The sequence below is a fragment of the Mesoplodon densirostris genome, chromosome 16, assembly GCF_025265405.1.
Source record: "Mesoplodon densirostris isolate mMesDen1 chromosome 16, mMesDen1 primary haplotype, whole genome shotgun sequence".
Lineage (NCBI taxonomy): Eukaryota > Metazoa > Chordata > Mammalia > Artiodactyla > Ziphiidae > Mesoplodon > Mesoplodon densirostris.
In genome coordinates, this window is record NC_082676.1 from 68,992,751 (window position 1) to 69,018,629 (window position 25,879).

General features: G+C 49.1%; 1 protein-coding gene across 1 annotated transcript in view; it reads left to right on the plus strand.

Annotated features, from left to right (window-relative positions):
* SLC24A3 (solute carrier family 24 member 3) overlaps positions 1-25,879 on the plus strand; it is a 481,322-nt gene that overhangs the window by 60,799 nt on the left and 394,644 nt on the right. The window contains exon 2 of the mRNA XM_060078238.1: positions 8,107-8,235. Coding sequence (XP_059934221.1) covers positions 8,107-8,235 — 129 coding nt within the window. The remainder of the gene's footprint in view (positions 1-8,106; positions 8,236-25,879) is intronic.

Sequence of the window (25,879 nt, forward strand, 5' to 3'; positions counted from 1 at the left end):
AGGGTCCTTGGAACACACCCATTTGCTTTAGTTAGTAGGGCAGTGAAGAAAGATGGAGCTGTTTGGAAAAGAGGAAGCTCTGAAACCTGGCTGCCGGGACCTGGTCTTCTCACGCCTTTCGAGGCAGATGCAGGAGGGAAGCGTCTCAGGGCGGCCAGCCAGCTCCCTGGATGCTGGAGCACGCCTTCTGCAGGGGCTTGTGCTCAGCAAGGGACCTTCCCGCTCCCTGGGGATGGGACTTACAGGTGGAGAGATCCAGCAGAGCGCTGTCCTGGGAACTTGAAGGTGCTCAGCGACCGAGGTCTGTGAACAAATGGGAAGAGAAACACCCAGCCCAGCACTGGCCGCAGAGCTGCCTGGACCCTACTGTGCACACAAGTCATCTGTTTAAATGCAGTCTCACGTGGGGGGTCTGATGCCACGTTTCTAACAAGCTCCCAGGGGAGGCTGATGTGGCTGGTCCAGGGGCCACACTTTGAATAGCAAGACTATATAACGCAAACGGTTTTGTCCGGGAACCCTGAGCGCTTGGATTCTGTTTTAGGTTTGCCACTAAAATTCCCAGGCCTGTCATTTAAACTTAGCCTCAAATCAAGGGGCATGACCCCTGAGGGAAGATGTAGGGGTCTTTCCTGGGAATTGGGCAATGACTCCCCAGCCCCACCTTGAGGCAAGCGCTGTGACACTGTGGCTGTTGGACACCCACCGGGTTTCAGGCAGGGGTGTGGGGGAGGGGCACAGGGAGGAGAAAAGCCCTGACAGCCTGGGTCTCCTGGGGCCTGGGACAGGTGGGGGTCGCAGGGCGGGGGGAGCAGCGGAGACAGTCAGTGATGAGTCCATCTGTGATGCGAGCTCTGAAGCAGAAGTAGCTCTGGGGCCTTGTGCGGAGGGGACGTCCTGGAAGGTCAGGAAGGCTGAGTGGAGGAAGGGGTTCTCCCTGGGAGCGGCCGGGGTCTCTCTGGGCTCCCCCACCTCGGCCTCCAAGTCTCACAAGCAGACCTGCCTTGTTTTGCCCGACAGCCATGGCAGAACCTGCATCCGGGGCCACTTGGGACTCTCGCCTTTGGGTTGAGTGCCTTGGGCTGCCCTTGTTCCCAAGGCTACTCTGTCGTGGGCTCCGCCAGCCTCTGTGTCCTGGGGAGGGTGTGTGGCCTGGGCTGTGAGGGTTGGTGTCAGGAGGGAAGGAGGGGCACAGCAGCAGTCAGGACTTCTTGGGCCGCCCGTTCCCTCCCGTGGGAGGGTTTGCACGGGGACGGGTCATGGGACGGGCCTCCTCGGATGCAGGACACGACTGGACAGCACTTGGTCCACAGCATGACCCAGAGCCCCGTCCGCCTGCTCCCTTTCTCCATCGGGACCCCAGCAGTGCTGGGCAGGGACCCTCTGCCTACGCCGTGCAGCCTCTCTCTGCCTCTTGTCCTTAGAAACATCGTCTTTCGGCAAATAACACTTGAAGCTGTTTCCTGGGGCCTGGGAGCAGCAGCTCAGACTCCACTGTGCTCTGTGCAGAGTCCCGCTCCGCGGCTGGGCGCTGCGTTTCTCACCAGCCCGCAGGAGATGCTCTTGCTGCTGCTGACCTTGCGCTCTGTGCAGGAGCCCTGCAGAGGTCGGGCATCAGCAGAAGGGCCCATATCTGTGTGCAGGTGGCCAGGGGTTACTGTTCCCTCTTCCCATTAGAGGGACCGAGAAACCTCAACCTTCCGTAGGGTTTTCCTCTTGAGTGGAGGTACGGCGCCTTGATACTGGGATGCGGTTTAAGTGCAGCCTGAGAGCTGCGGCTTGTCATCGCCATGGCGCAGCCGGAGGGCAGGAGATGGGGGACCCGCTGGGCAGGGCATGTAGATGCAGAGAGAGGAGAGGTTTACCTGGAGTCTATGGCCTCCCCGCAGCTTCGAGTTCTCTGGATCTGCCCTTCTCTGTCTTTCTGGAAGCTTTGAGGCTGTGGAGGGACCCAGTGCCCAGGACGTTCAGCCTCCGGCTTCTTCCTCTCCTGGCCAGTTTGGAGAGCTCACAGCCTCTCCACAGTCTGTGCTCCTTTCCAAGGACCCAGAACCACTCAGAGCCACGCTTTTCCTCCAGCTGGAGAATCCGCGTGAAGATCCACAAGCAAGGGCCAGCCCTGCCCTCCTCCCCTGTTCACCCACAGAGGGTGAGAACCTCGGCGGGTGGGGGGTCAGGATGGTGGCCGTAGGGAGAGGGCGCTGGAGGGGCAGCTGCACCCCACTCGTTTGCTGGAGAGTCTGCAGAAGGCGGTCTCAGGGCTGCAGGTTGATGCAAACCCGCCCTCTGACCCGGGGGTGAAGACCCGGGGCGCCCAGAGTGGGGACAGCTGTGTAAACAGCAGGGTGGGGTATTTATAGCCCTGCTGAGCACCCTGAGCCTGAGCCGGCCTGAGGGCTGCAGCCAGTCCTGCCGCCATGGGCTCTGTCACTTGTTCTGTTCACTGAGTTTTCTGGACCTTCTGTCCTCAGGGTTGCATTAGGCTCTGCAAGACTCAGTTTCCTCACCTGCTGCCCTGATCCTCTGGGTGGTTCTCTCCATCCCAGTTTTCAAGAAGAAATGCTGGGTTCCAGATCTGGGGGAGGGGAGAGCTAACACGACCCTGCAAGGGGGCCTGCTGACCCCAGGAGGCCACTTCCCCTGGGTTCCTGAGCTCTGGGACGAGGTGGGACACGCACAGCTGGGCTTTGGAGTCAGATCTGGGCTTGAGTCCCAGCTCGCTGCTTTACCCCATCAGTGAAATGGGCGAAACTCCGGGGGTAGCGCGGAGTGAGAAGGTGCAGGATGGCTGCGAGCACACGGGCAGGGGCACAATTCTGATGCTGCTGAAGCAAACCTGCCTGTCTGCAGACCCTCATCTGAAGGGGGTCCTCCCCTCCTCAGAGGGTGGCAGCTCCACCTCTCCGCTGGGCCTGGGACCCTATGTGGGACGAGAAGCATGTTAGTCTTAGGGTGAAGCCGGGACATGGGGCACTGAAGGAAATCCATTCTTGGGGTCAGAAAGCCTTGGGCTTTCCAAGCCCTGGTCATGGGGAGGTGGAAAGGGACAGGGAGACAGAGAGAGAGAGAGAGAGAGAGAGAGGGAGGGAGAGAGCAAGAGAGGACGAGGGCACAGCTCTGTAATGGAAACTTGGCTCCCAGCCTCACACTCTCTTCTTCCTTAGTGCGTGTGCTTGAGTCTCAAGTTGAGAACCTCTTCCCCTCCAGCAGGCACCCCACGCTATCTCCACGGCCCACCCTTGCCGCCCTGCTTGGAGCTGGTGACATGTGACATGTGAGCCTGCTGCCTCCCTCATCACCGCCCCCACCCCCTCCTTGACTAATTAGGCCAGCTCGCCACTTCCAGGGCCTGGCAGGCGGAGCCAGGCAGGCGGTGGATGGGGGCCAAGGGCTTTTATTGACATTGCTCAAGTGTAGCGTCGAGGAGCAGCCCCTGCCGAGCCAAGAAGTCCAGGGAAGCCGGGGGTGATGAGGGGAGAGCAGCGGGCGCCTCCCCCAATCCCCTCTGCCTTCCCCACTTCCCACCCACTCCTCCCTAAATCCAAGACTGTAACCCTCCATGTTGTGACCAAGGGGCCAGCTGAGTCTCTGAGAAATCCACGCTCAGCTGAGCATCCTGCATCCAGTGGGGTTTCAGGACCGTTTTCTTTTGTGTGCGTGATGCTTTCATGGGATGATGCTCCTGACTTGCCACTGTTCCTAATAGTTTCCGGGGGAAGTAGGTCCAGTGACACTGTCTCCGCCCCTCACCTAGTATAAGGTGCAGGCTGCATTGTGGATCTGTCTTGCTATAGCTGAGTAATATGGCCAGATGGATTTCATCCTCTGCAGGGATCTACCAAGAATGTGGCTTTTGGGGTCACTAGACCTGGTCAGATCCTGGTCAAATCCCCATTCTGCTCCGCTTTGCTTGCTGTGTGACTTTGGGCAAGTCTTTTAACCTCTTTTGTGCTTCGGTTTCCTTATTTGCAAGTAGAGTTAATAGTTCAAAATAAGATGTTAAGATGAAACATGGCGAAAAGTGGCAAGTTCTTCGCATAATAGACACTCAATAAATGGCTGTCATGATGATTATTAACTGGCAGTGGATGTGGCCATGGGTGGGTTCCGAGTTCAGGCAGATCACTTCTACTCTGACTTATTTACTCCAGAGGTAAGTTGACCCGAGAAGCAACTGCCCTTTCCTACCTTACCAGCAGTTTTGCTTTTCTCTTTCGACTTTTTTTTTTTTTGTCTGCATTGGGTCTTCATTGCTTTGGACAGGCTTTCTCTAGTTGCGGTGAGCGGGGGCTACTCTTCGTTGAGGTGCGCAGGCTTCTCATTGCGGTGGCTTCTGTTGCGGAGCACCGGCTTTAGGCGCATGGGTCTCAGTACTTGTGGCATGCAGGCTCAGTAGTTGTGGCTCACGTTCTTTAGAGCACAGGCTCAGTAGTTGTGGCACACGGGCTTAGTTGCTCCGCAGCATGTGGGATCTTCCTGGACCAGGGCTCGAACCTGTGTCCCTTGCATTGGCAGGTGGATTCTTAACCACTGCGCCACCAGGGAAGTCCCTCACCAGCAGTTCTGTGAGGACAAAGAGAATGGGGTGTAATATTGTCACACAGTTCTCAGTGGGAAGTAAGTGAACGCAGTGCTCTGGTTTCATCATCCTCATTTTCTCAGACTCTGGTCTCCACATCTGTGTATCAGTGGTCAGTGGTCGTATATAATTTTTTGAGATAAAAGTTTGTAGGTTTTGGAATCCAGAGGCGCTGCCTTAATAGCCTCTAATTCCTGAAGCTATTGAATCATCATGTAAAAAAATCCTCTAATTTTCTGCTACAATAGCTGGCTTTATTTTTGTATCTCTTAATTAGTATCAGCTTTTCTCTCGGAATTACAGAACCATGGAAATTTGGCCTAAGCAGGAACTTTGCAAGTCACTGGAAGGGATGCTTTTGCTTCTTTGCAGATTTTTGGAATCTTCCTGGAAGGCAGCTATGCTCACCACTATACAAACAACGCACATTGGGATCTTCCTGAATGTTAGGATTGCAGTACCACAGAGCACTTTTCTTTAACCCACATTACAAGAAGAGCAGAACGGCCAATCTTTTGGTCTCGTGTAGGCTGGAAGATGCCATCGGCATCCTGCCTGCATCACTTTGTCCTCATGTCTTCAGTGCACATGGGCACCGTCCAACTTTCAGCACCTGCGTCTCATTATCTAAGGCCTTTTACTGGGTACCAGTGCCCACTTTGGTTGGAAGTGCCAGGGAATTAATGTCCCCTGGGAACAGCCTACATTCAACCCATGGCAGACCAAGAGCAGGTAGATAAATACCCCAGCTCCCTCACCCCTTGGGTGTCTGAGTTGCATGTCTACCCTGGCCCCCAGAGATTTCCAGAGGGGTCAAGTGCTAGTTCACCCATTTTAGCAATGGACTTGAAACACACCTCCATTGGCTGGCTCCCTGGCCCTGTCCCACCACGGGTGCTTCCTGAGATCACCCCCCATGTAAACCACCTGTGCTCAAATCCTTGTCTTCAGGGACTGCTTCTGTGGAAACCCAGCCTGAGACAAACGGGGTGTCCTTCTCCACACTCTTAGACCCTTTATGATAATATGGTGTAATATTCACATTTTAGGTCTGCCTGTTGAATTTTTTTTTTTTTTTTTTTTTTTTTGCGGTATGCGGGCCTCTCACTGTTGTGGCCTCCCCCGTTGCGGAGCACAGGCTCCGGACGCGCAGGCTCCGGACGCGCAGGCTCAGCGGCCATGGCTCACGGGCCCAGCCGCTCCGCGGCATATGGGATCCTCCCAGACCGGGGCACGAACCCGTATCCCCTGCATCGGCAGGCGGACTCTCAACCACTTGCGCCACCAGGGAGGCCCCTGCCTGTTGAATTTTAAGGCAACGGACCTTATTCCTTCTTTATGAGTTTTTTGCAGTTTTTTTCTCTGCTTGTCACTGTTCTTAATCCTAAGAATTAACCACTCAGGTGAACAAGACTACACAAATGCCTTGCTTTGACCTTGAAATATCTTTGGGATTGTCCTCACAATTACGGCTATATATATATCTGGACATCATGTAGGTTTCTGTATTTCAGAGTCTTAAGTTATTGTTTATTCTAGTTGGGCCCCACGTTGTATATTTTTTTGAGAATAAACCTAGGGGCTGTCCTAGCTAATGTGTAAAAGTTGTAATTAGCTACTTGATAATTTTCCATGTGGAGCAGGTTCCATTTGACTGAGGAAGACCTCAGTTTGTGAGCTGTGGATGTTACTGTGTGTCCTGTTGGCTTTAGGTGAGGTGCCTACAAGCATTGTGATTTCCAGAAACTTCCATGAGTTTTACTTTATCCATCCACACAGTGGGAATGGTTACTCTGACACATACTTACTGAGTACCTACTCTGAGCCAGCAGTGATTAGGTGTCAGAGAGAGAGCAGTGGACAAAGAGACAGTGCCCAGGCTCCCTCCTTCTTTCCTGAGCATTGTCAGGAGGTTCCAATTATATAATGAAAGTGACATCATTTAGGAAACTAAAATCCCCATGGAAATAGAGGAAAGGGCATGATGACCTTCAGCTCTTCATGGACCATTTCAGAACACTGTGCTGGTGTGGCTCGGTGGGGCACACCCTCTGGCCTTGTGTGAAGGCCACTGGGCCCATGAGTTAGAACCTTGTCTTGTTCTTCGATCCATTTTCTGACCACAGCAACTCTAGACACTCGAGAGGTAGCCAAAGCCTCATGTCACATCTTTCTTGAGTTCCAAGCCACTAGAAAGAGCCATCTGTGCTTGCTGTTTCCACATCCCAGTGACCCTGTGAGGTCCCGCTCTGTTGTGTCTTTGCATTTGTCTTACGTGATTTGTCCATGGCAGTCAAGGCCATCGGCCACTTTTTCCTTTTTGAAATTCTCCTTCTGCTTACCTTCTGTGACACCACTTCCCTTGCTCTTTTCCTCCCTTTCATGATCTTTTGCTGAATGCTTTGACTCTACCTGCTCCCTGAAGGAATGTTGAGTTTCCCATGGTTTCTTCTTCCATTCCCTTCTCTTTAGGAAACTGCATCCATACACATACTCTTCCCTATTTGCTTATGATTCTCCTGATGTTCTGTGTAGCTTAGCTGTCTGCCCTGCGGTGTCTGCACCCACATTGCCCGGGCAGCACGCTGCCCTGTGGATGGTCCACAACACGTCCTAAGCAGAAGCCACCATATTCTCCCCTGATGGGCCCTTCTGTCTCTGTTCTTTCTCGTGGCACCTCCACCCCCATGGTCATCTCAGCCGGAGACCTCAGCCCTAGTCACGCATGCAGTGATGGACTTTCCCCTTGTTCATGCTCTCATCTCGTGCTTACTGAAATCTTGTTATGTGGTTTCACTGGCCCAGGCTCTGAGCGTATTGTTGTGGTGTCTTAGCCTGGGTGACCCCGAGAAGCAGATCCTGAGTAGGTATTCAGGGGCAGGCGTGTATTTGGGAGGCGGTTCAGGGAAGTACTGGTCAAGGAGTAGATGCTGGTGGGTAGGTGCCAGTCACCCTGACTTAGTGGACCCAACCGTGCCCTTTTTTCCCCAAGTCCATGTTCAATGAGATCACGTTGGTAGCTCGAAATTGGACATGATGGGAATATTTACACCATGGAAGTTGTCCAGTGGATACAAGACCAGGACTTTTTCACCTGGAGAGTTGGTTGTTCAACATTTCTCAGCAGGTTATTGGGTGCAGGGAATTAAGACAGGGAAGGACAGCGGCCAATGAAGTGTGTTTTATCAGGAAAGTCACCTTGTAGACACCTGGAGAGTCATCCCAGTGGAGAAAACTGGATTCCAGGGTAGAACACACCCTTCAGAATCATCCCACTGGAGCGTGAGGTGTTTATACACGGCCCCCTCCCAGCCGTTGGCTGAGGGCTGCGGCTGTGGGACCCAGTAGGGTTCAGGAGCTGAGGAAGCCCTTGGGAGCTAGAGGCAGGATGGTGAGCGACGGTGGTGAGAGGTCTAAGGGGTGTTGGCCGGACTGAGTGCTGATGGCTGAAGGCGCTGGGCACCCAGCCTGGGGAAAGATGACACCCAGCTGTTAGTGATGCTTGGCTGTGACCTCTTTCTCCCCAGACCTTGACTTCATGGACCTCATCGGGCAAGACAGACAGTGGACCGTGGGGAGGAAGTTAATGCAGGTGAATGACTCGCTGACTTCAGAAGATGCAGGGCCGCGGAGCAGCAAGAACTGCACTGAACCAGGTAAGACGGTGGATGTACTGGGGGCTTCGTGCTGCAGGCTGGGCTGCCGTTCTCTCTGGTGGAAGCCCAGGAAGAGCCAGATGCTGTGTTTTTCCTTTGAGTTCTAATCCAGAGAGACTCTGAGGATATTTAGGGGCAGGTGTCTAAGACCCTCAAAGGCAAGATCCCAGGGGACAATTCAAGTGTGTTTCTGCCTCTGTTTTCTCTCCCTCGGACAGTGGGGGAGAAGGTGAGTCAAGATACCGTTATCAAATGTGGATGCTGGTGCTACCCAGGGGGACACTGAGTCAGGAGCAGGATGGGTGAGGACGTTCTGTGGCATCTTCGCTTTGATGCCTGGAATCCTCTCTGGCTGGTTGTTAATCGGAGCCTTGTTTCTGTCACAGTAAAGGCACAGGTGTTGAACCAGATTCTTAACTGTGATGTTGAGCTCCTTGGAAGAAGTGAATGTTTGTTTATCAGCTATTATGTTTGATAGCTATTGTGCCTTTCCTCAGAACATTTTATGTCTGATGTTTCTGAACCTAAAGGGAAAACTAACATAGGGGGATGAAGAGGACTTGGAATGATGAGGACTCAGCTCAGGAAAGGGCAGGTACCCTCCGGACGGCTGAGGTCCTGCTCATTTAGACCAGGGGTCAGCAACCTTGTCCTGGGAAGGGCCAGACAGCAATATTTTAGGCTTTGCAGACTCGTTACTGTGTCTATAGTATATTTTAAAAGATTTTTATAATCCTTTAAAAATTTTAAAACCATTCTTAGCTCGCGAGCTGTGGGATGTACCAGGCCTGTGGCCACTTTGTCAACCCTGACATGGAGTTCTCAGACCTTGGGGGGTCTTCCTTCCCTGCCTGGCGGGGTCTTGGGTCTCAGGTGTGTGGTGAGCTCGACCACACAGTGATCCCAGGTGCAAAGGCCAGCCTCGTTTTGAGTGTCATCTTAGAAGGACATACACCATCTTCATTGCAGCCCAAAGAACCTTAGTCCTCGGAGTACGGAAGGTGAAATTGTGTGTCTGCGCTTTTTTGGGACGGTAGATAGAGGTTCCCTTTCCCACAGCTGGAAGAACTAAAAATAGATTACCCCTCCCGGCCAAAAAGCAACCTACAACCCGACATGATCTATATGCCTTAAGCTAGAGGATTTAAGGGTTCCTGTGGCTGTTTTTAATGCTTGGAAGGAATACTCTTGGAAGTGAGTGAAGCATGTGGCAGCTGCGTGAGCTAGAGATGAAAACTGGGGACGGAGGTTTCAAGTGCCCCACTGTGCAGACAGAGCCACGTGTCTTCTGAGAGCTGGGCATGCAGGGGCCTGGCCTGAAGGGCAGGTCATTGCTGTGCCAGGAAGCCTGTTTGCTGATCTGGTCTTACAGCCGAAGATTTGTCAACATCTCTGCCACTAGTAGGCAGGCGGTGACTGGGATGTCAGAGACAGGAGATTCAATACTAGGGGGCCCAGCCGTTGCCTTGGGTGTACTTTCGTATGGGAAAGAATGGAGTCAGACAGATACGGTGCCCTGCTTGCGGGATTGGGGTCCAGCACTGCGCAGGGCCAGTGGGATTGTGTGCTGGGTGGAGCTGTCACTCTGTGAGTGGTGCTGTTTACTGTTTCAAGACATGCCGTTCTCAGAGTGACAGGTGTAAGAGAATAAAGCACGTGAAAGCCATGGCAGGAGAGGAATGACTCAGCCCACAAGTAGAACAGAAGATGTCCAGGTTTCTAAAGCGAGCTCGAGCCCAGCACCTGCTGGTGTGGGCAGGGAGGGCACAGGGCAAGGAGGAGAGGAGAGCCTCCAGGAGGACAGTGGCGGCGGGCGAACGAGAGTTCCCCGTGCTGTCGCGTAAGGCAGTTCCCAGAAGGACAAGGACGTGGGAGGAGCGTCCTTGCTTTCCTCACCTGTGGACCACGACCACGGGCACTGGGCTTGATTCCTGGGGTCCTTGACTCCAAACCAGATTCTACAGGGAAGATGATCATGCCTGAAACAAGGGTCCTGTTCAAATCCTAGCACATCCAGGGCCTGCCTGGAGCCTCTGTCCTGCATGAAGCCTGCTATGACCGTTCTGTTTTCTGAATGTTTTTGGTAGAAAATATCTCTAACTATGCTGTCCTATCGATATGGACATTCAGCGGCCCCTTAAGTTCAAATTAATTTAAATGAAATACAATTAAAAATTCAGATTCTCCGTTGCCCTAGCCACACATCAAATAGCCGGTGGCTGTGTGTGGTTCCTGGACAGCACAGAACATAGAACATTTCCGCCATCGCAGAAAGGTCCATTGGACAGGCTGGTCTAGAATGTCCATTTGTCTTTGAACGTTTCTCCTGTCTTTCCAGCTCAGTTGCAAACATCTTGAGGACATACAGTGGATATGTAAATCCGAGAGCCCGTCTCTTACCTGGGTCTTGGGGTCGCACTCACGTGGGTTTGAATCTTGGCTGAGAAGCTGAGGGCAAGAGAGTCAGACTCTCTGAGCCTTTGTATGCTTCTCTGTGAGATAGAGATGATCATTCCGACCTTTCGCGGCTGCTGTGAGGGTTGGGAGTGATGTCTTCAGGTGTGTGTACCCAGCTTGGTGCTGCGGATGGAGGGTCCACAGTGGGACCTCACTCCCGAATTTCCCACTGTCTGCTGGGGGCACCCGTCCCTCCATCACACGAGCATCAAGGAACTAAATACATTCTCCAGGCCCGAGCAGTGGCCCGCTGGGTGGAGAGGCTCAAGCACCATCTTGTAACAGAAGATCTCCCCGTGTTGTTGAGCCCAGTGCCTCTGAGGAGCCCTCTGTTTCTATAAGAACGTCATCAGGTCATCGGGACTTCCCCGGTGGTCCAGTGGTTAAGACTCCGCCTTCCAGTGCAGGGGGTGCGGGTTCGATCCCTGGTTGGGGGAGCTAAGATCCCACATGCCTCGCGAAGAGGCCAAAAAAAAAAAAAGAAAAAAACAAAAAAGAACGTCATCAAAACATTGTCACCCAGTTGCCTCGGTGCTCTTTCTAGAAAGCTGTCAGAAGTCTGCTTCTTACCCTCGACTGAACAGATCTTTTATGAAGAAAGTTGAGAGCACTCAGAAGATCCTGATTTTGAGTTGAAACGGAACGGTATTCATGTTCTCTACCCCTCACCCACTGGAGGATGAGGGGACCAAGCTGGTGTGAGCCAAGGCCAAGCCACAAAACGTTGCCCAGCTGCCCTGAAGAGGCCGGAGCGCCCTGTCCGTGGTGGGTGTTACCCGTACTGGGACGACGTGGGGTTCTGCTCCCAGAGTCTCCTGTGGGGGGCTGGGAGGCGAACCATCGGGACGGCCTCTTTCCTGTTTGTGACGGTGTCGCCGAGCGGGGCGCGCGCACAGGGATGGTGTCAGGGCTCTGTCTGTGCCGAAAGCTGAGCGTTTACACGGGGACCTGAGCGTTTGGGGGCCAGGCTGGCCGTGGGAGCAACAGTGTCAGGGTCACGGATGGGAGTTAATTTGGCTCTGGTTGTAAAGTGTGCCGAGTGCTGCTCTGACGTCACAGGGCTTCTCAGGCTGTGTTCTCGGAACCCCTGGCTGGAGGTGCCGTGGGTGTGAGTGAGGTTGATTCGGAGGCTGGCGATGGGGTGGCCTGTGTTCTGGTCCTGAGAACGGTTGGGGGATGGGGCTGGCTTGCTTCGCAGACGTTCATTTCCTCACCTGGGAAACGGACCTGGGACTACTTTATCCCATCTGTCTCTTCCGTTGCACAACTGCAATCGTTTCAAGTGATTTCAAGAATAGGAATTCACAAAATCTTCCACCCTCGAGACGCCCAGCTGCACTTCCCTTAGTAAATTACTTCTTTACGTTCCCAGAATCCCATGCCCTACTGTCAGCCTCGTTTTATCCTTCTCCCTGCCTCCGTTTTCCTCTCGCTGTCCACCTCCCTCCCCCTCCCCCTTCCCCTCCCTCTCCCTCTCCCTCCCCATCTCCCTCTCCCTCCCCCTCCCCATCTCCCTCTCCCTCCCTTTGATAACCAGGAGCCCTGCAGGGCAGGGGCATTATTCAGTGGCAGTTCTGTCTTTGGTGGGTGTGGCAACCTTGGGATGACTCACTCTTCTTATGACAGCTGCCACTTTAAAGACATGTTGGCTGAGTAATATTCCATTGTATACATGTGCCACAGCTTCTTTATCCATTCATCTGTCGATGGACACTTAGGTTTCTTCCATGTCCTGGCTATTGTAAATAGAGCTGCAATGAACATTGTGGTACATGACTCTTTTTGAATTATGGTTTTCTCAGGGTATATGCCCAGTAGTGGGATTGCTGGGTCATATGGTAGTTCTATTTTTAGTTTTTGAAGGAACCTTCCTACTGTTCTCCATAGTGACTGTATCAATTTACATTCCCACCAACAGTGCAAGAGGGTTCCATTACTTAGCCATAAAAAGAAATGAAATTGAGTTATCTGTAGTGAGGTGGATGGACCTAGAGTCTGTCATACAGAGTGAAGTAAGTCAGAAAGAGAAAAACAAATACCGTATGCTAACACATATATATGGAATTAAAAAAAAATAGTTCTGAAGAACTTAGGGGCAGGACAGGAATAAAGACACAGATGTAGAGAATGGACTTGAGGACACGGGGAGGGGGAAGGGTAAGCTGAGACGAAGAGAGAGAGTGGCATGGACATATACACACTACCAAATGTAAAATAGCTAGCTAGTGGGAAGCAGCGGCATAGCACAGGGAGATCAGCTCGGTGCTTTGTGTCCACCTAGAGGGGTGGCTTAGGGAGGGTGGGAGGGAGATGCAAGAGGGAGGAGATATGGGGACATATGTATATGTATAACTGATTCACTTTGTTTATAAAGCATAAGCTAACACACCATTGTAAAGCAATTATACTCCAATAAAGATGTTTAAAAAAAAAAAGACATGTTGGGTGTTTTGGGATTCTTTTTTATAAAATGGCATTCTTCCCTTGCTCCTCCAAGACATGGTTTTGGTGAAAATTTGTAAGTTTTTCCTCTAGATCCCTACGAAAAAGACTGAGTTCCAGGCTCTAAGCTTTCTGCTATCGTTCCAGCCCTCTGTGAATTTTTAAGGTTGTTTTCTTAGCCTGACACTGCGATTTCATCTCAAGCCTGGAAGCATTGCCTTCTGGCAAATAACATTTGAAACTGTTTACTCAGATGACCTATTATGAGAAATTCAACTTTGAATAAATTCGATCCGTGGAAAATTAAGTTAGCTAAATGTAATATTGAGGGTGGTACACAACTGTAGCAGAGATGGATTCTTGGGAATATTTATTGGTACACTTTGCAGAATTTTCTTTCTACACTTTGCAGTCTGTTTCCAGAAAAAAAGCTATCATCTTTTGGTTTTTAGTTCTTTGATATTTTAAGGAAATGAGCTTCTCCTCAGAGTGCCTCTTTCAAAGAAACTTGGGAAGAAGGAGACTATTTAAAATGATAGCCTTTGGTGTGGGCTTCGCTCTGAGATCACTGTATTTTCTTTTTCTTTCTTTCTTTCTTTCTTTTTTAAAAAAGTTTATTGGAGTATAGTTGATTTATAACATTATGTTAGTTTCAGGTGTACAGCAAAGTGATTCACTTATACATATACATATATTCATTCTTTTTCAGATTCTTTCCTCATATAGGTTATCACAGAATATTGAGTATAGTTCCCTGTGCTATAGAGTAGATCCTTTTTGGTTATCTATTTTATATTTAGTAGTGTGTTTATGTTAACCCCAAATTCCTGATTTATCCCTCCCCCCATGTTTCCCCTTTGGTAACCATAAGTTTGTTTTCGAGATCTGTAAGTCTGTTTCTGTTTTCATTTTCTTCTAATAAAGTGCCCGGCTCCCTCCCTCTGCCTGGCTTGTAGGGTTTGAGGTCTGTGGGGATGGGGAAGCCACCCTGAACCTTTGCTGCAGGACAGAGAGGCTGGTGGGCACTCGCCCCACGGGGCTGTGCAGGAATGTTTACTGGATCAGGTGGTTGTTTACTGGAGTGGCCAGGAACCACACAATCTAAGAGTCACCTGTGAGCTGTCCTAGAGGAGGAAAGTCAGAGGTGGGAGTGAGAGAAGCAGTACGGGGTGAGTCCAAGGGTAAGTGTGGACCATGAACAGAACCTGGAGGCCAGGCTCAGAGTGGCAAGCATGTGCAGGCTGGTCCAGGTCCAGGTTGTGAACAAAGGCAGGGTTGGGATCCTGCTGTTCTTGAGTTTAAACCATAGCATCAGGGTCAGCTGGTTTAATACCACGGGGCTGGGCATGACCAATCTACAGAGCACTAAAGGTCCAAATCTCTCACCTTTTGCATGAAAAAAATGAGACCCAGAGGGCATAAAGGACCCCTGGCTGTCCCCCATGGATAATCAATGCATGTCAAAATAACTATCTAGAAAATCTGACCTTTGCATGATCTAGAGGAACACGGTCCTGTAGAAATATAATGCAAGCTACAGATGTAATTTTAAAATTCCTAGTAGCTACGTTAAATACTTGAAAAGAAACAGGTGAAGTTAATTTTAATACTATATTTGATTTAATCAAATATTTCCAGAATATTAGGAATGACAATTTTCAATCACCTCCATGTTTTATCCCTGGGTTCGAACCCAGGAAACAACTAAGATTTTTTTTTTTTAAGTTTTAAAAGAAGTTTACTTTATTGTACTAGCTCACAACTTCTCTCTGCAGTTGTAATTTTCATAATGATTCAAATAATTGCTGCTGACACTCTTAAGTGGAACACCTTAGAAACTCATTGAGATCTGCTTTTTAATCTGTGTCAGATTCTTTACTGGATTAGGGTTATTGTACCTGCTGTAGCAAATAAGTCCTTTAGACCTTGGGGTAATATAAAAGAAGTTTCTTTTTCTCATGTGAAGTTCTGGTCTGTGGGTGGCCTTGTTGCTAGAGGTGGCCCATGGACTCTGGAACCTTCCATTGTGAGGCTCCCTGTCCTCACACTTGGTTTCCAAGATACTGTGCTTCTCTGCTTTAAGGGGAGAGAACCAGGAGGGCTGTGCATAGCTGAGTTTTATGGACCAGACCCTCCCTCCCGCTCACATTCCATTGGTCAGGACTCAGTCCATGACCACTTCTAACTGTAAGGGAGCCTGGGACATGGATTTTAGCCCAGTGCCTTGGAAGAAGAGAAAGCAGTTTTTCCCCCCAGACTTGTTTCTTATTGAAAAAACAAACGTCTCAATTTTCCTTTATGTCTCTCTTATTTCAAAAGCAGTATACCCCCTGTATAGAGAAATCATAACCCAAACTTACATCTTCTGAGGCTGGCCTAACTCTTGCTTTAAGCTTCATGATTCTTACCTGGTCAGGTGACACAATTCGATTCTCTTTCCACCTTGAGAGGATCACAAGTCAGGTAGAAATTGTCCCAGTTGTGTCTGTTTGCAAATTGCATCTTTTCTTTGTAAATGCAAGGAGCCTAGGAAAAACAGTGAGTGTTTGAGAATGTGTGAAGTCATTGGCGGTAACGTGGAAAGAGCTTGCGTTCCAGAGTAAATCCTAAATCTCAGTTTTGTCACTTTCGACCTATGTGACACCAGGTGAGTTTCCTAAATTCTTTGAACCTCATTTCTGCCATCTGTAAAATGCAGATTAAGATGCCCGTGCATGAAGTGACATAAGCTTCGTAAAACAGCAAAACCTCAGTCATGGTAGGTGTTTAATAAATCGTGGCTACGTTATCTTTGTTACCAGAAGGATCCTTGGGGGTCTTGTTTAAGAGAAGAATAAATGTTCATCCTCTAAAAATGCTTGAAAACCCCTGGTCTGGACTAACCCCTTGTTCCAGAGTCTGGGTGTCCAGACCACCTGTTCAATCTTCCTTGCACCTTGGAATTGCTTCCCTTTGGGTCAGAGGGTGACACATTCATGTGGGGTCGGCCGCCGGTGAGCGCGTGGTGACAGTGAGCACACCTGTGTGTGGAGGCCACAGGCAATGGAATGGGGGGGGCTGGGGACACCCACCATGGGGTCAGCTCAAGCATCAGCCAGCTCCTGGCCCCACACCTCTCCTTGGCTGCACCCTTGTGGTCTGTGGCAGCAATGGCCACTTCTTCCTTGTGGCCAAGGAGCAAATGTGGCCCTGGGTGCGTCTCCAGCCCTCTGGGGTTCATTCTTGCCTGGTCCCCACTCCTGAACTGCTTCTGCAGCAGCATCATGCCTGGGGTGACTGGGAGCTCTTTCCTTGAATTATGCATTTGGAATTTATCTTGTTCCATAGGTAATCTCGTTTCACTGATGATGCCAGGACCGAGGTCTAGAGGCATCTCCAGGGTCCACCTCTGGCTGGCAGCAGAGCAAGGACCAGCATTTGCATTTCCTGCCTTTTCTGGCCTCTTGCCCCAAGGCTGGGCTGTGTCCCCTCGCCTTTCTGTGAGCAGAGTCAGCCTGAAGTCACATCTGCGTAGGGGGGTCCCCAGGAGGGCACCACGCTGTCCTCATCTGAGTGCTCTCAACTGCCTGAGGGCAGCGGTTCTCAAAGTGGGGCAGACCAGTGCCAGCAGCAGCCCTGGGAGCTTGTCAGAAATGCCCCTTCCCGGGCACCACCTGAGCCCTGCAACTCAGAACCTCTGGGGAGGGGGCCCAGCCATCCAATTTCCTAGGCTCTTGTGGCGTGGCGTGTGCACTGCGTTGTGAGGAACCCCAAGGAGACTTCCAGTCCAGGCGCCACCCCAGGCCAAGGAAGCCCGAGTCTCCGGGACTGGGAGCCAGGCACCAGTGGTTGGAAAGCCGCCAGTGATGCCAGGGTGCAGCCGAGGCTGAGAGCACGGCCGGAGATCCCCTGCATGCCCTGGACAGCTCTGGTCAGCCGGCCCTGGGAGTCTGGCCGAGGGGAGGGTTGCTGGGCCTCATCTCCTCCAGCCCCTCAACAAACAAACTAACAAATAAACAAACAAACAGATGGAGGGTGTCTGCCACATTTAAGGCACCAGGCCTGTCTTGCCGGGGGCTCCTCATCCATTCAGCATTTCTCGTGAGTCACACGGATAGTCATTCATTTGGAGACTCCATCTTGGGGGTCCCTGGGTTTTCTAAGATTTCTTCCCCTGAGAAACACCAGGGTGGAGTTTTACTTTGCAGTGTCTTAAAATGTGTGTTCTAAGAGGGAAGTTTATAGCAATACAGTCCTACCTCAAGAAACAAGAAAAATCTCAAATAAACAATCTAACCTTACACCTAAAGGAACTAGAGAAAGAAGAACAAACAAAACCCAAAGTTAGCAGAAGGAAAGTAATCATAAAGATCAGAGCAGAAATAAATGAAATAGAAACAAAGAAAACAATAGCAAAGATCAATAAAACTAAAAGCTGGTTCTTTGAGAAGATAAACAAAATTGATAAACCTTTAGCCAGGCTCATCAAGAAAAAGAGGGAGAGGACTCAAATCAATAAAATTAGATATGAAAAAGGAAAAGTTACAACAGACACTGCAAAAATACAAATCATCCTAAGAGACTACTACAGGCAACTCTGTGCCAATAAAATGGACAACCTGGAAGAAATGGACAAATTCTTAGAAAGGTATAACCTTCCAAGACTGAACCAGGAAGAAATAGAAAATAGGAACAGACCATCGCAAGTAATGAAATTGAAACTGTGATTAAAAATCTTCCAACAAACAGAAGTCCAGGACCAGATGGCTTCACAGTTGAATTCTATCAAACATTTAGAGAAGAGCTAACACCCATCCTTCTCAAACTCTTCCAAAAAATTGCAGAGGAAGGAACACTCCCAAACTCATTCTACGAGGCTGTCATCACCCTGATACCAAAACCAGACAGAGATACTATAAAAAAAGAAAATTACAGACCTATATCACTGATGAATATAGATGCAAAAATCCTCAACAAAATACTAGCAAACAGAATCCAACAACACAGTAAAAGGATCATACATCCAGGGACACAAGGATTCTTCAGTATGCGCAAATCAATAAGTGTGATACACCATATTAACAAATTGAAGAATAAAAACCATATGATCATATCAATAGATGCAGAAAAAGCTTTTGACAAAATTCAACACCCATTTATGATAAAAACTCTCCAGAAAGTGGGCACATGGGGAACCTACCTCAACATAATAAAGGCCATGTACGACAAACCCACAGCAAACATCATTCTCAATGGTGAAAACTGAAAAGATTTCCTCTAAGATCCGGTCAAGACAAGGATGTCCACTTTCACCACTGTTATTCAACATAGTTTTGGAAGTCCCAGCCACGGCAATCAGAGAAGAAAAAGAAATAAAAGGAATACAAATTGGAAAAGAAGAAGTAAAACTGTCACTGTTTGCAGATGACATGATACTATACATAGAGAATCCTAAAGATGCCACCAGAAAACTACTAGAGCTAATCAATGAATTTGGTAAAGTTGCAGGATACAAAATTAATGCACAGAAATCTCTTGCATTCCTATACACTAACGATGAAAGATCAGAAAGAGAAATTAAGGAAATAATCCCATTCACCATTGCAATAAAAAGAATAAAATACCTAGGAATAAACCTACCTAAGGAGGTAAAAGACCTGTACTCAGAAAACTTTAAGACACTGATGAAAGAAATCAAAGATGACACAAACAGATGGAGAGATATACCATGTTCTTGGATTGGAAGTATCAATATTGTGAAAATGACTATACTACCCAAAGCAATCTACAGATTCAGTGCAATCCCTTTCAAATTACCAATGACATTTTTTACAGAACTAGAAGAAAAAATCTTAAAATTTGTATGGAGACACAAAAGAATAGCCAAAGGAATCTTGAGGGGAAAAAATGGAGCTGGAGGAATCACACCCTGACTTCAGACTATACTATAAAGCTACAGTAATCAAGACAATATGGTGCTGGCACAAAAACAGAAATATAGATCAATGGAACAGGATAGAAAGCCCAGAGATAAACCCACACACCTATGGTCAACTAATCTATGACAAAGGAGGCAAGGATATACAATGGAGAAAAGACAGTCTCTTCAATAAGTGGTGCTGGAAAAACTGGACAGCTACATGTAAAAGAATGAAATTAGAGAACTCCCTAACACCATACATAAAGATAAACTCCAAATGGATTAAAGACCTAAATGTAAGACCAGACACTATAAAACCCTTAGAGGAAAACATAGGAAGAATGCTCTTTGATGTAAATCACTCTTTGACCCACCTCCTAGAGTAATGGAAATAAAAACAAAAATAAATAAATGGGACCTAATGAAACTTAAAAGCATTGGAAAGCAAGGGAACTATAAACAAGATGAAAAGACAACCCTCCGATTGGGAGAAAATATTTGCAAATGAATCAATAGGCAAAGGATTAATCTCCAAAATATATAAACAGCTCATGCAGCTTAATATTAAGAAAGCAAACAACCCAATCCAAAAATGGGCAGAGACCTAAATAGACATTTCTCCAAAGAAGACATACAGATGGCCAAGAGGCACATGAAAAGCTGCTCAACATCACTAATTATTAGAGAAATGCAAATCAAAACTACAATGAGGTATCACCTCACACCAGTTAGAATGGGCATCATCAGAAAATCTACAAACAACAGATGCTGGAGAGAGTGTGGAGAAAAGGGAACCCTCTTGCCCTGTTGGGTGGGAATGTAAATTGATACAACCACTATGGAAAACAGTATGGAGGTTCCTTAAAAAACTAAAAATAGAATTACCATATGACCCAGCAATCCCACTCCTGGGCATATACCCAGAGAAAACCATAATTCAAAAAGACACATGCACCCCAATGTTTATTGCAGCACTATTTACAGTAGCCAGGTCATGGAAACAACCTAAATGCCCATCAACAGATGAATGGATAAAGAAGTTGTGGTACATATATACAATGAAATATTACTCTGCCATAAAAAGGAATGAAACTGGGTCATTTGTAGAGATGTGGATGGACCTAGAGACTGTCATACAGAGTGAAGTAAGTCAGAAAGAGAAAAACAAATATTGTGTATTAATGCATATATGTGGAATCTAGAAAAATGGTACAGATGAACCGGTTTGCAAGGCAGAACTAGACAGATGTAGAGAACGAATGGACACCAAGGGGGGAAAGTGGGGTGGTGGTGGTGGTGGGATGAATTGGGAGATTGGGATTGACATATATACACTAATATGTATAAAATAGATAACTAATAAGAACCTACTGTATAAAGTAAAAAATAAATAAAGTAAATAAAATAAAATTCAAAAGAAATAAAATAAAATGTGTGTCTATGAGGGTCAGTAGGGAATGTCTCTGCCTGGTCCTTAAGTGGCTTTGACCTTGCCTTCCTTACCAGGAGCCTCCCCAGCTCCCTCCCTCCTTAGCAGAGGCTGACCCAGGGGTAGGGCTGACCCACAGGCAACCATGGGCCTGAGGGCAGGGCCTCAGGGCACAGGCTGCCTCTCCCTGAGGCCCTCCCATCCTGATCTGGACACCCTCAGGCCTGGGATGGCCTCTGGGAGCTTTGGGGTAGGAGGTGGCCCGGGGAGGGCCCAGCCTCTCTCCCCAGAGGCTCCCAGCAGCCTCCCGGGCCTCAGACTTTTTAAACAGGCTCCCAGGAACAACCGGCAGTGTGGCCAAGGGATGGGGGGTGTGTGTGTCCGAGTTAACCCGCTGAGCATGGTTCCCACTGACTGCACACTTGGGCATCAGGCAGTATCCTGTTTCTTCCTCCACCTGGAGGCTCCCATGGCCACCTACCCGTTTGCATCCCCTGGGACTGGCCTGGGATGACAAGGTTCCCTTCCCACCTTGGAGAGGAAGGTTAAATGAGTCCATTGTCTAGTTTCTCATACTGGCGCTTCTGAGGTTCCTGATATAATGTGAAACCATTAGTGTGGCTGAAATTTCTATCCTAGAACAATAAAATCCCTGAATTAAAGATTAGCAGCCTTTTTTAGAAGCTTACTCAGAACGGAGTGGATGTGAGCCCAGCCCAGTGGCTTGTCCATCCCGGCCAAGACCTTGTACCCCAGCCCTGAGCCTGCAGCGGGATCTCAGGGCTCATGCCACTGGGGTCGGGGACGCTGGGCTGAGGAAGGGAGGAGAACAGGCTGCAGACCAGTGGGTCAGGCCACCCTGGCAGGAGCCTGGGAAGGGGGTCTAAGGTCACTAAATAGGCACTCAGAGTACCCACCCTGCCTCAGCGTCATTGTGAGAACCAGAAGGTAAGGGATACCCACGTTTTGTAAGCATAAAGTACCTCTGGGTGGAGTTAGGGATGTGGTCCAGGGTCCTACAGACCCGGAGAGGAGTCCTGCTTTGACATCCATGGACTGTGGGGCCCTGGACCAGTCATTTAACTTCTCCAAGCCTGGGTTTCCTCCCCTGCGAAGTGGGGATAATTCATGGCAGAGACAGAAAGGGTTGCCATGGAGAGTCAATGCAATAAAGTGTGTGAAGAACTTAGCACAAAGCAGATACCCAACTGTGGACAGATGCCCATTTCTGGAGCGCCCACCATGTGCTCAGGGGTCCCACACACAGATCCTCCGTTAGTCATGCACAGGAGGATGTGGTGATTACTCAGACACTGATTAGGGCATGGAGACTTCTCCTCTAGGAGGAGAGTAAAGTCAATCTGGCCTGTACTAATATTGTAATACCTAGGTGGAAAGTAAAAATATTCTTAATTTTTAAAGCATACACGTTGGGCGCATGAACAGCCTGTTAGCATCAGCCTCTGCCTCCCAGGGGACCTTTCTTGGGGAATGGGAATTCCACTTATGCTGTAATCTTGTTGACTGCCCTGGGAAAATCCATAGAAAAGTCACCGATGATGGGAATTTGGGTCTTAAGACTGAGTATGCAAGGTTGGGTGTGCAGAGTGGATATCAGCGGATGGAGGAAGAAGAAGTAAAGGGCGGGGCTTCCCTGGTGGCGCAGTGGTTGAGAGTCCGCCTGCCGATGCAGGGGACACGGGTTCGTGCCCCGGTCTGGGAAGATCCCACATGCAGCGGAGCGGCTGGGCCCGTGAGCCATGGCCGCTGGGCCTGTGTGTCCGGAGCCTGTGCTCCGCAACGGGAGAGGCCACAACAGTGAGAGGCCCGCATACCGCAAAAAAAAAAAAAAAAAAAAAAAAAAAGTAAAGGGCCGTGAGAAGGTGCGAAAGCAGGTGGGCTTGTTCTGTGCTCAGTTCTCTCCCCTTTCACCATAGTGGGTTTGCCCTTTGGACAAGCCTTAAGTCAACTCATCCAAAACAAGGTGATCTGTGTCCCATGGGCAACTGTCCTTCCATATTCCAGAAACATAAAGTCTCCTTACTGCCTGCACCATTTAACCACAAATACTAGACCAATTCATTAAGTTAAATTATCATTTAATACTGAATTTAAAGGAAGGAAAGATGTAACACAGCGGTACCCATCCTTCTGCCAGGTGTTTTGTATCACTGACACTAGTTGCACGCAGAGCCTTGGCCTCTTTGCAGGAATCATTGTGTGTTTGCGGCTCACAGAAGGATGTTTCCTTTTATGGGGCCCAGGACAAATAATGTGGTGCCTGGTGCATCTGCTTAGCGGTTCCCAAGTGTACACAGTCTCTCAGTAGTAGCTGTTATGAATCTAGAATTATTGTCTTTTCAACGCCACAGTGTCATCTGTTGTTAAAATTTTGCATCCTCTGTCTCCCCATCCAGTCTCAAGAATCTTGCCTTTAGGTATTTTTTTCCCTCACTCCAGCATTTTATTAGGAAAATTTGCAAACATACAGAGAAATTGAAAGAATTTTACAGTGAACCCCCACAGACGCAGCACCTAAGTTCTATAATTTGCATTTCACTCTACTGGCTTTATCATGTTGATTCATCTCTCCACCCCTGTATCCATCCATGAAGCCATCCTATTTTCTTTTAGTGAATTTTGAAGTAATTTGCAGAAATAGATACACACCGTCTCACATAGGTTTAGCATGTGTGTCATTAACTAGAGTTTATGATTTATTTACCCCTCTTTTTGGGTAACATTTATACTCAGTGAAGTTTACAAGTCTTAAGTGTACTGCCAATGAGTGATGACATATGCAAACTCCCGTGCCCAGCTTCCACCAAGATATAAGACGTACCATCATTCCGGGAAGTTTCCTCATGTCCCTTTTCAGGAAATCCCCAGCCCAGCCCACCCCAACACAACCACTCTTCTGATGTCTATTACCATAGATTAGTTTGTGCCTGTTCTACAACTTTCTATACATGAATCATACACTATGTGCTCTTTGATGCAAGGCTTCTTAAGCAGCACGCTGTTTTTTTCTTTTTTTTTTTTTTTCTTTTTTTTTTTTTCCTTTTTGCGGTATGTGGGCCTCTCACTGTTGTGGCCTCTCCCATTGCGGAGCACAGGCTCCGGACACGCAGGCCCACCGGCCATGGCTCACGGGCCCAGCCGCTCCGCGGCATATGGGATCCTCCCAGACCAGGGCACGAACCCGTATCCCCTGCATCGGCAGGCGGACTCTCAACCACTGCGCCACCAGGGAGGCCCAGCACGCTGTTTTTGAGATTCATCCGTGTTTCTGTGTGTAGCTACGCCCTTGACTATACATGCACACACACGTACACACCATGCAGATAGACATGTATGCATATAGATTACACATACACATGTGACACACTTTCCACACAAATGTTAATATGTTGGGTACATTTCTCTCCAGGAAGTGCCTTGTAGGATTTTGGTCACTTTTGTTATATACTTATTTTAGGTCCACTTTCAAAGAGACTTTTGTGATGTCTGGCAAATTAGTAAGAGCTTCGGTTGGCCAGGGGAGGTTAGTTATCAACAGGGCCAGTCGTCCCTAATGTCCCCTCTCACTTCCCTCTGGAGCAGAACCATGAACTGGACTCTGCAACCTTGTGGTTGTAAGAAGGGAAGTGGAGGAGGGGGAGGGGAGGGGCCATCTCCCTCATCCTTAAGGCCTTATAACCTCTCCATAGGCAACACTGCACATTCAATTATTCAGTGATACTAGGAGGTGGGTGAAGAAGGCCCGTGAAGGTCCACAAAACGGTCTGATTCACTGAGTCAACAGCCTTGTGTGTTCTGCTGTGGAAGCTGCTTCCCGGGGGCCAGCATGGCATCCTTCCCCGCTGGAGCTGGGCATGCTCCTCATTACAAACAGCATCAGAGAGAGAAAGGGTTCCCTCTCTAAGCACCTGCACAGGGAACTAGATGCCTGGCTAGGGAAGGGGACCAGCCCCGCACTCAAGTGGGAACTGTGTGGGTGTTAGGGTCTTTGGAAAGGCCGAGAGCCTTGTTTTCCCAGACAAGCTCTGTCTCAGCAGAACCCTTTGTTGGCCCGGATCTTCATTTGTCTCTTGGTGTTCCTTGTTTACTTGTCATTTCCTGACACACAAGTTGACTTGGAGTAGGTCCTCTGAGATGCACACACGACTATCCAGGGATGGCATACTCTGGGCAGTCATTCATTTCTTGCTGTAACCATCAAGTACCTTGACTCAGTTCTGGTTCTCTTAGAAGCAGAGGCTGAGGCAAGGGTTTTGGGTGCATGCAGTTTATTTGGGAGATGAGCCCAGGAAACACCTGGGAGCAGGGAGTGGGGAAGTGAGACAGGGGAGGGAGGGCGGGGTGGCCAGTGCCTGGCATGTCATCAGCCAGTTACCACTGTGGCCAATGGGGTTAATGACCTGGGATAGAGTATAGAAGACACCTTGATGTTCTCCTGCCCAGGGGTGAGGGAGCTGGAGTATTGATAAACCGGCTCCTTTCCGTCACTGGTTGAGGACTGTTCCCAGGTGCAGTGATGCCCTGGTACACCCACCCTGCCCCTTGCATGGGTGGAGCAGCGCCCAGGAGCAGAGACAGCCCCAGGGGAAGGAGGGCAGGTGCTGGCAGTTAGAAGTTGGGCCAGTGAGCACCCAAGAGCTAAGGAGATGGAAGGTGAGCAGGGCAGCAACAGCGATTGCTAAACACCTACTTCCCTGTTTCCAAGGGCATGGTTTCATGTTGTTGAACAGGTTGGAAAGCTCGTCCTAACCCAGCAAGGGCAAGTAGCGGCACTTTGCACTTCCTCTGTGTGTGCACGGGTTTGTCTTGCTAGGAGAAGCCCTTGGATTCATCCCATTCATGTTTCCTGCATCATAATGTGTTTGGTCAAGTGCTGACTGCTTGCCAGGCCCTACTGCCCCAAGCAGCAGCTTAGGTGGACCCAATAGGGAGCCTTTCAGGCCTGGCCGAGAGCAGAGGGCTTTCGAGAAAACCAGGAGACATCCTTCCCTTCATCATTCATCTGACTGCCTCTGTGCCTGCGTTGGCCTTCGGGGGACCTCAGGGAAGCTCAGGACATGTCAAAATTGAGAAAAGGGGAAACCAAGAAATGCTACCTAAGCTCCTTCTGCAAGAAAACGGAGCCTTTGCCCACCAGGCAGATCTTTTCCTTTTGCAATGAACTAAAATAAAGAATTCTTTCTAGAAGTGTTGCTGGGGCCTGAGTGCTGGAACTTATGTAAACTCAGGGTCGAGACTGAATGTGAACCCTGAATGGAAATTGGGAAATGTGGTGTCACTGTGCACATGTGGCCCGTCCTTCAGTCTCTGGCATATGTGTTATTTTAGGGGCATTCACTGGCTTTTCTGGCTTCAGAGTCAGAAGCCAATGTATCCATATCCCCAGATAACCATTT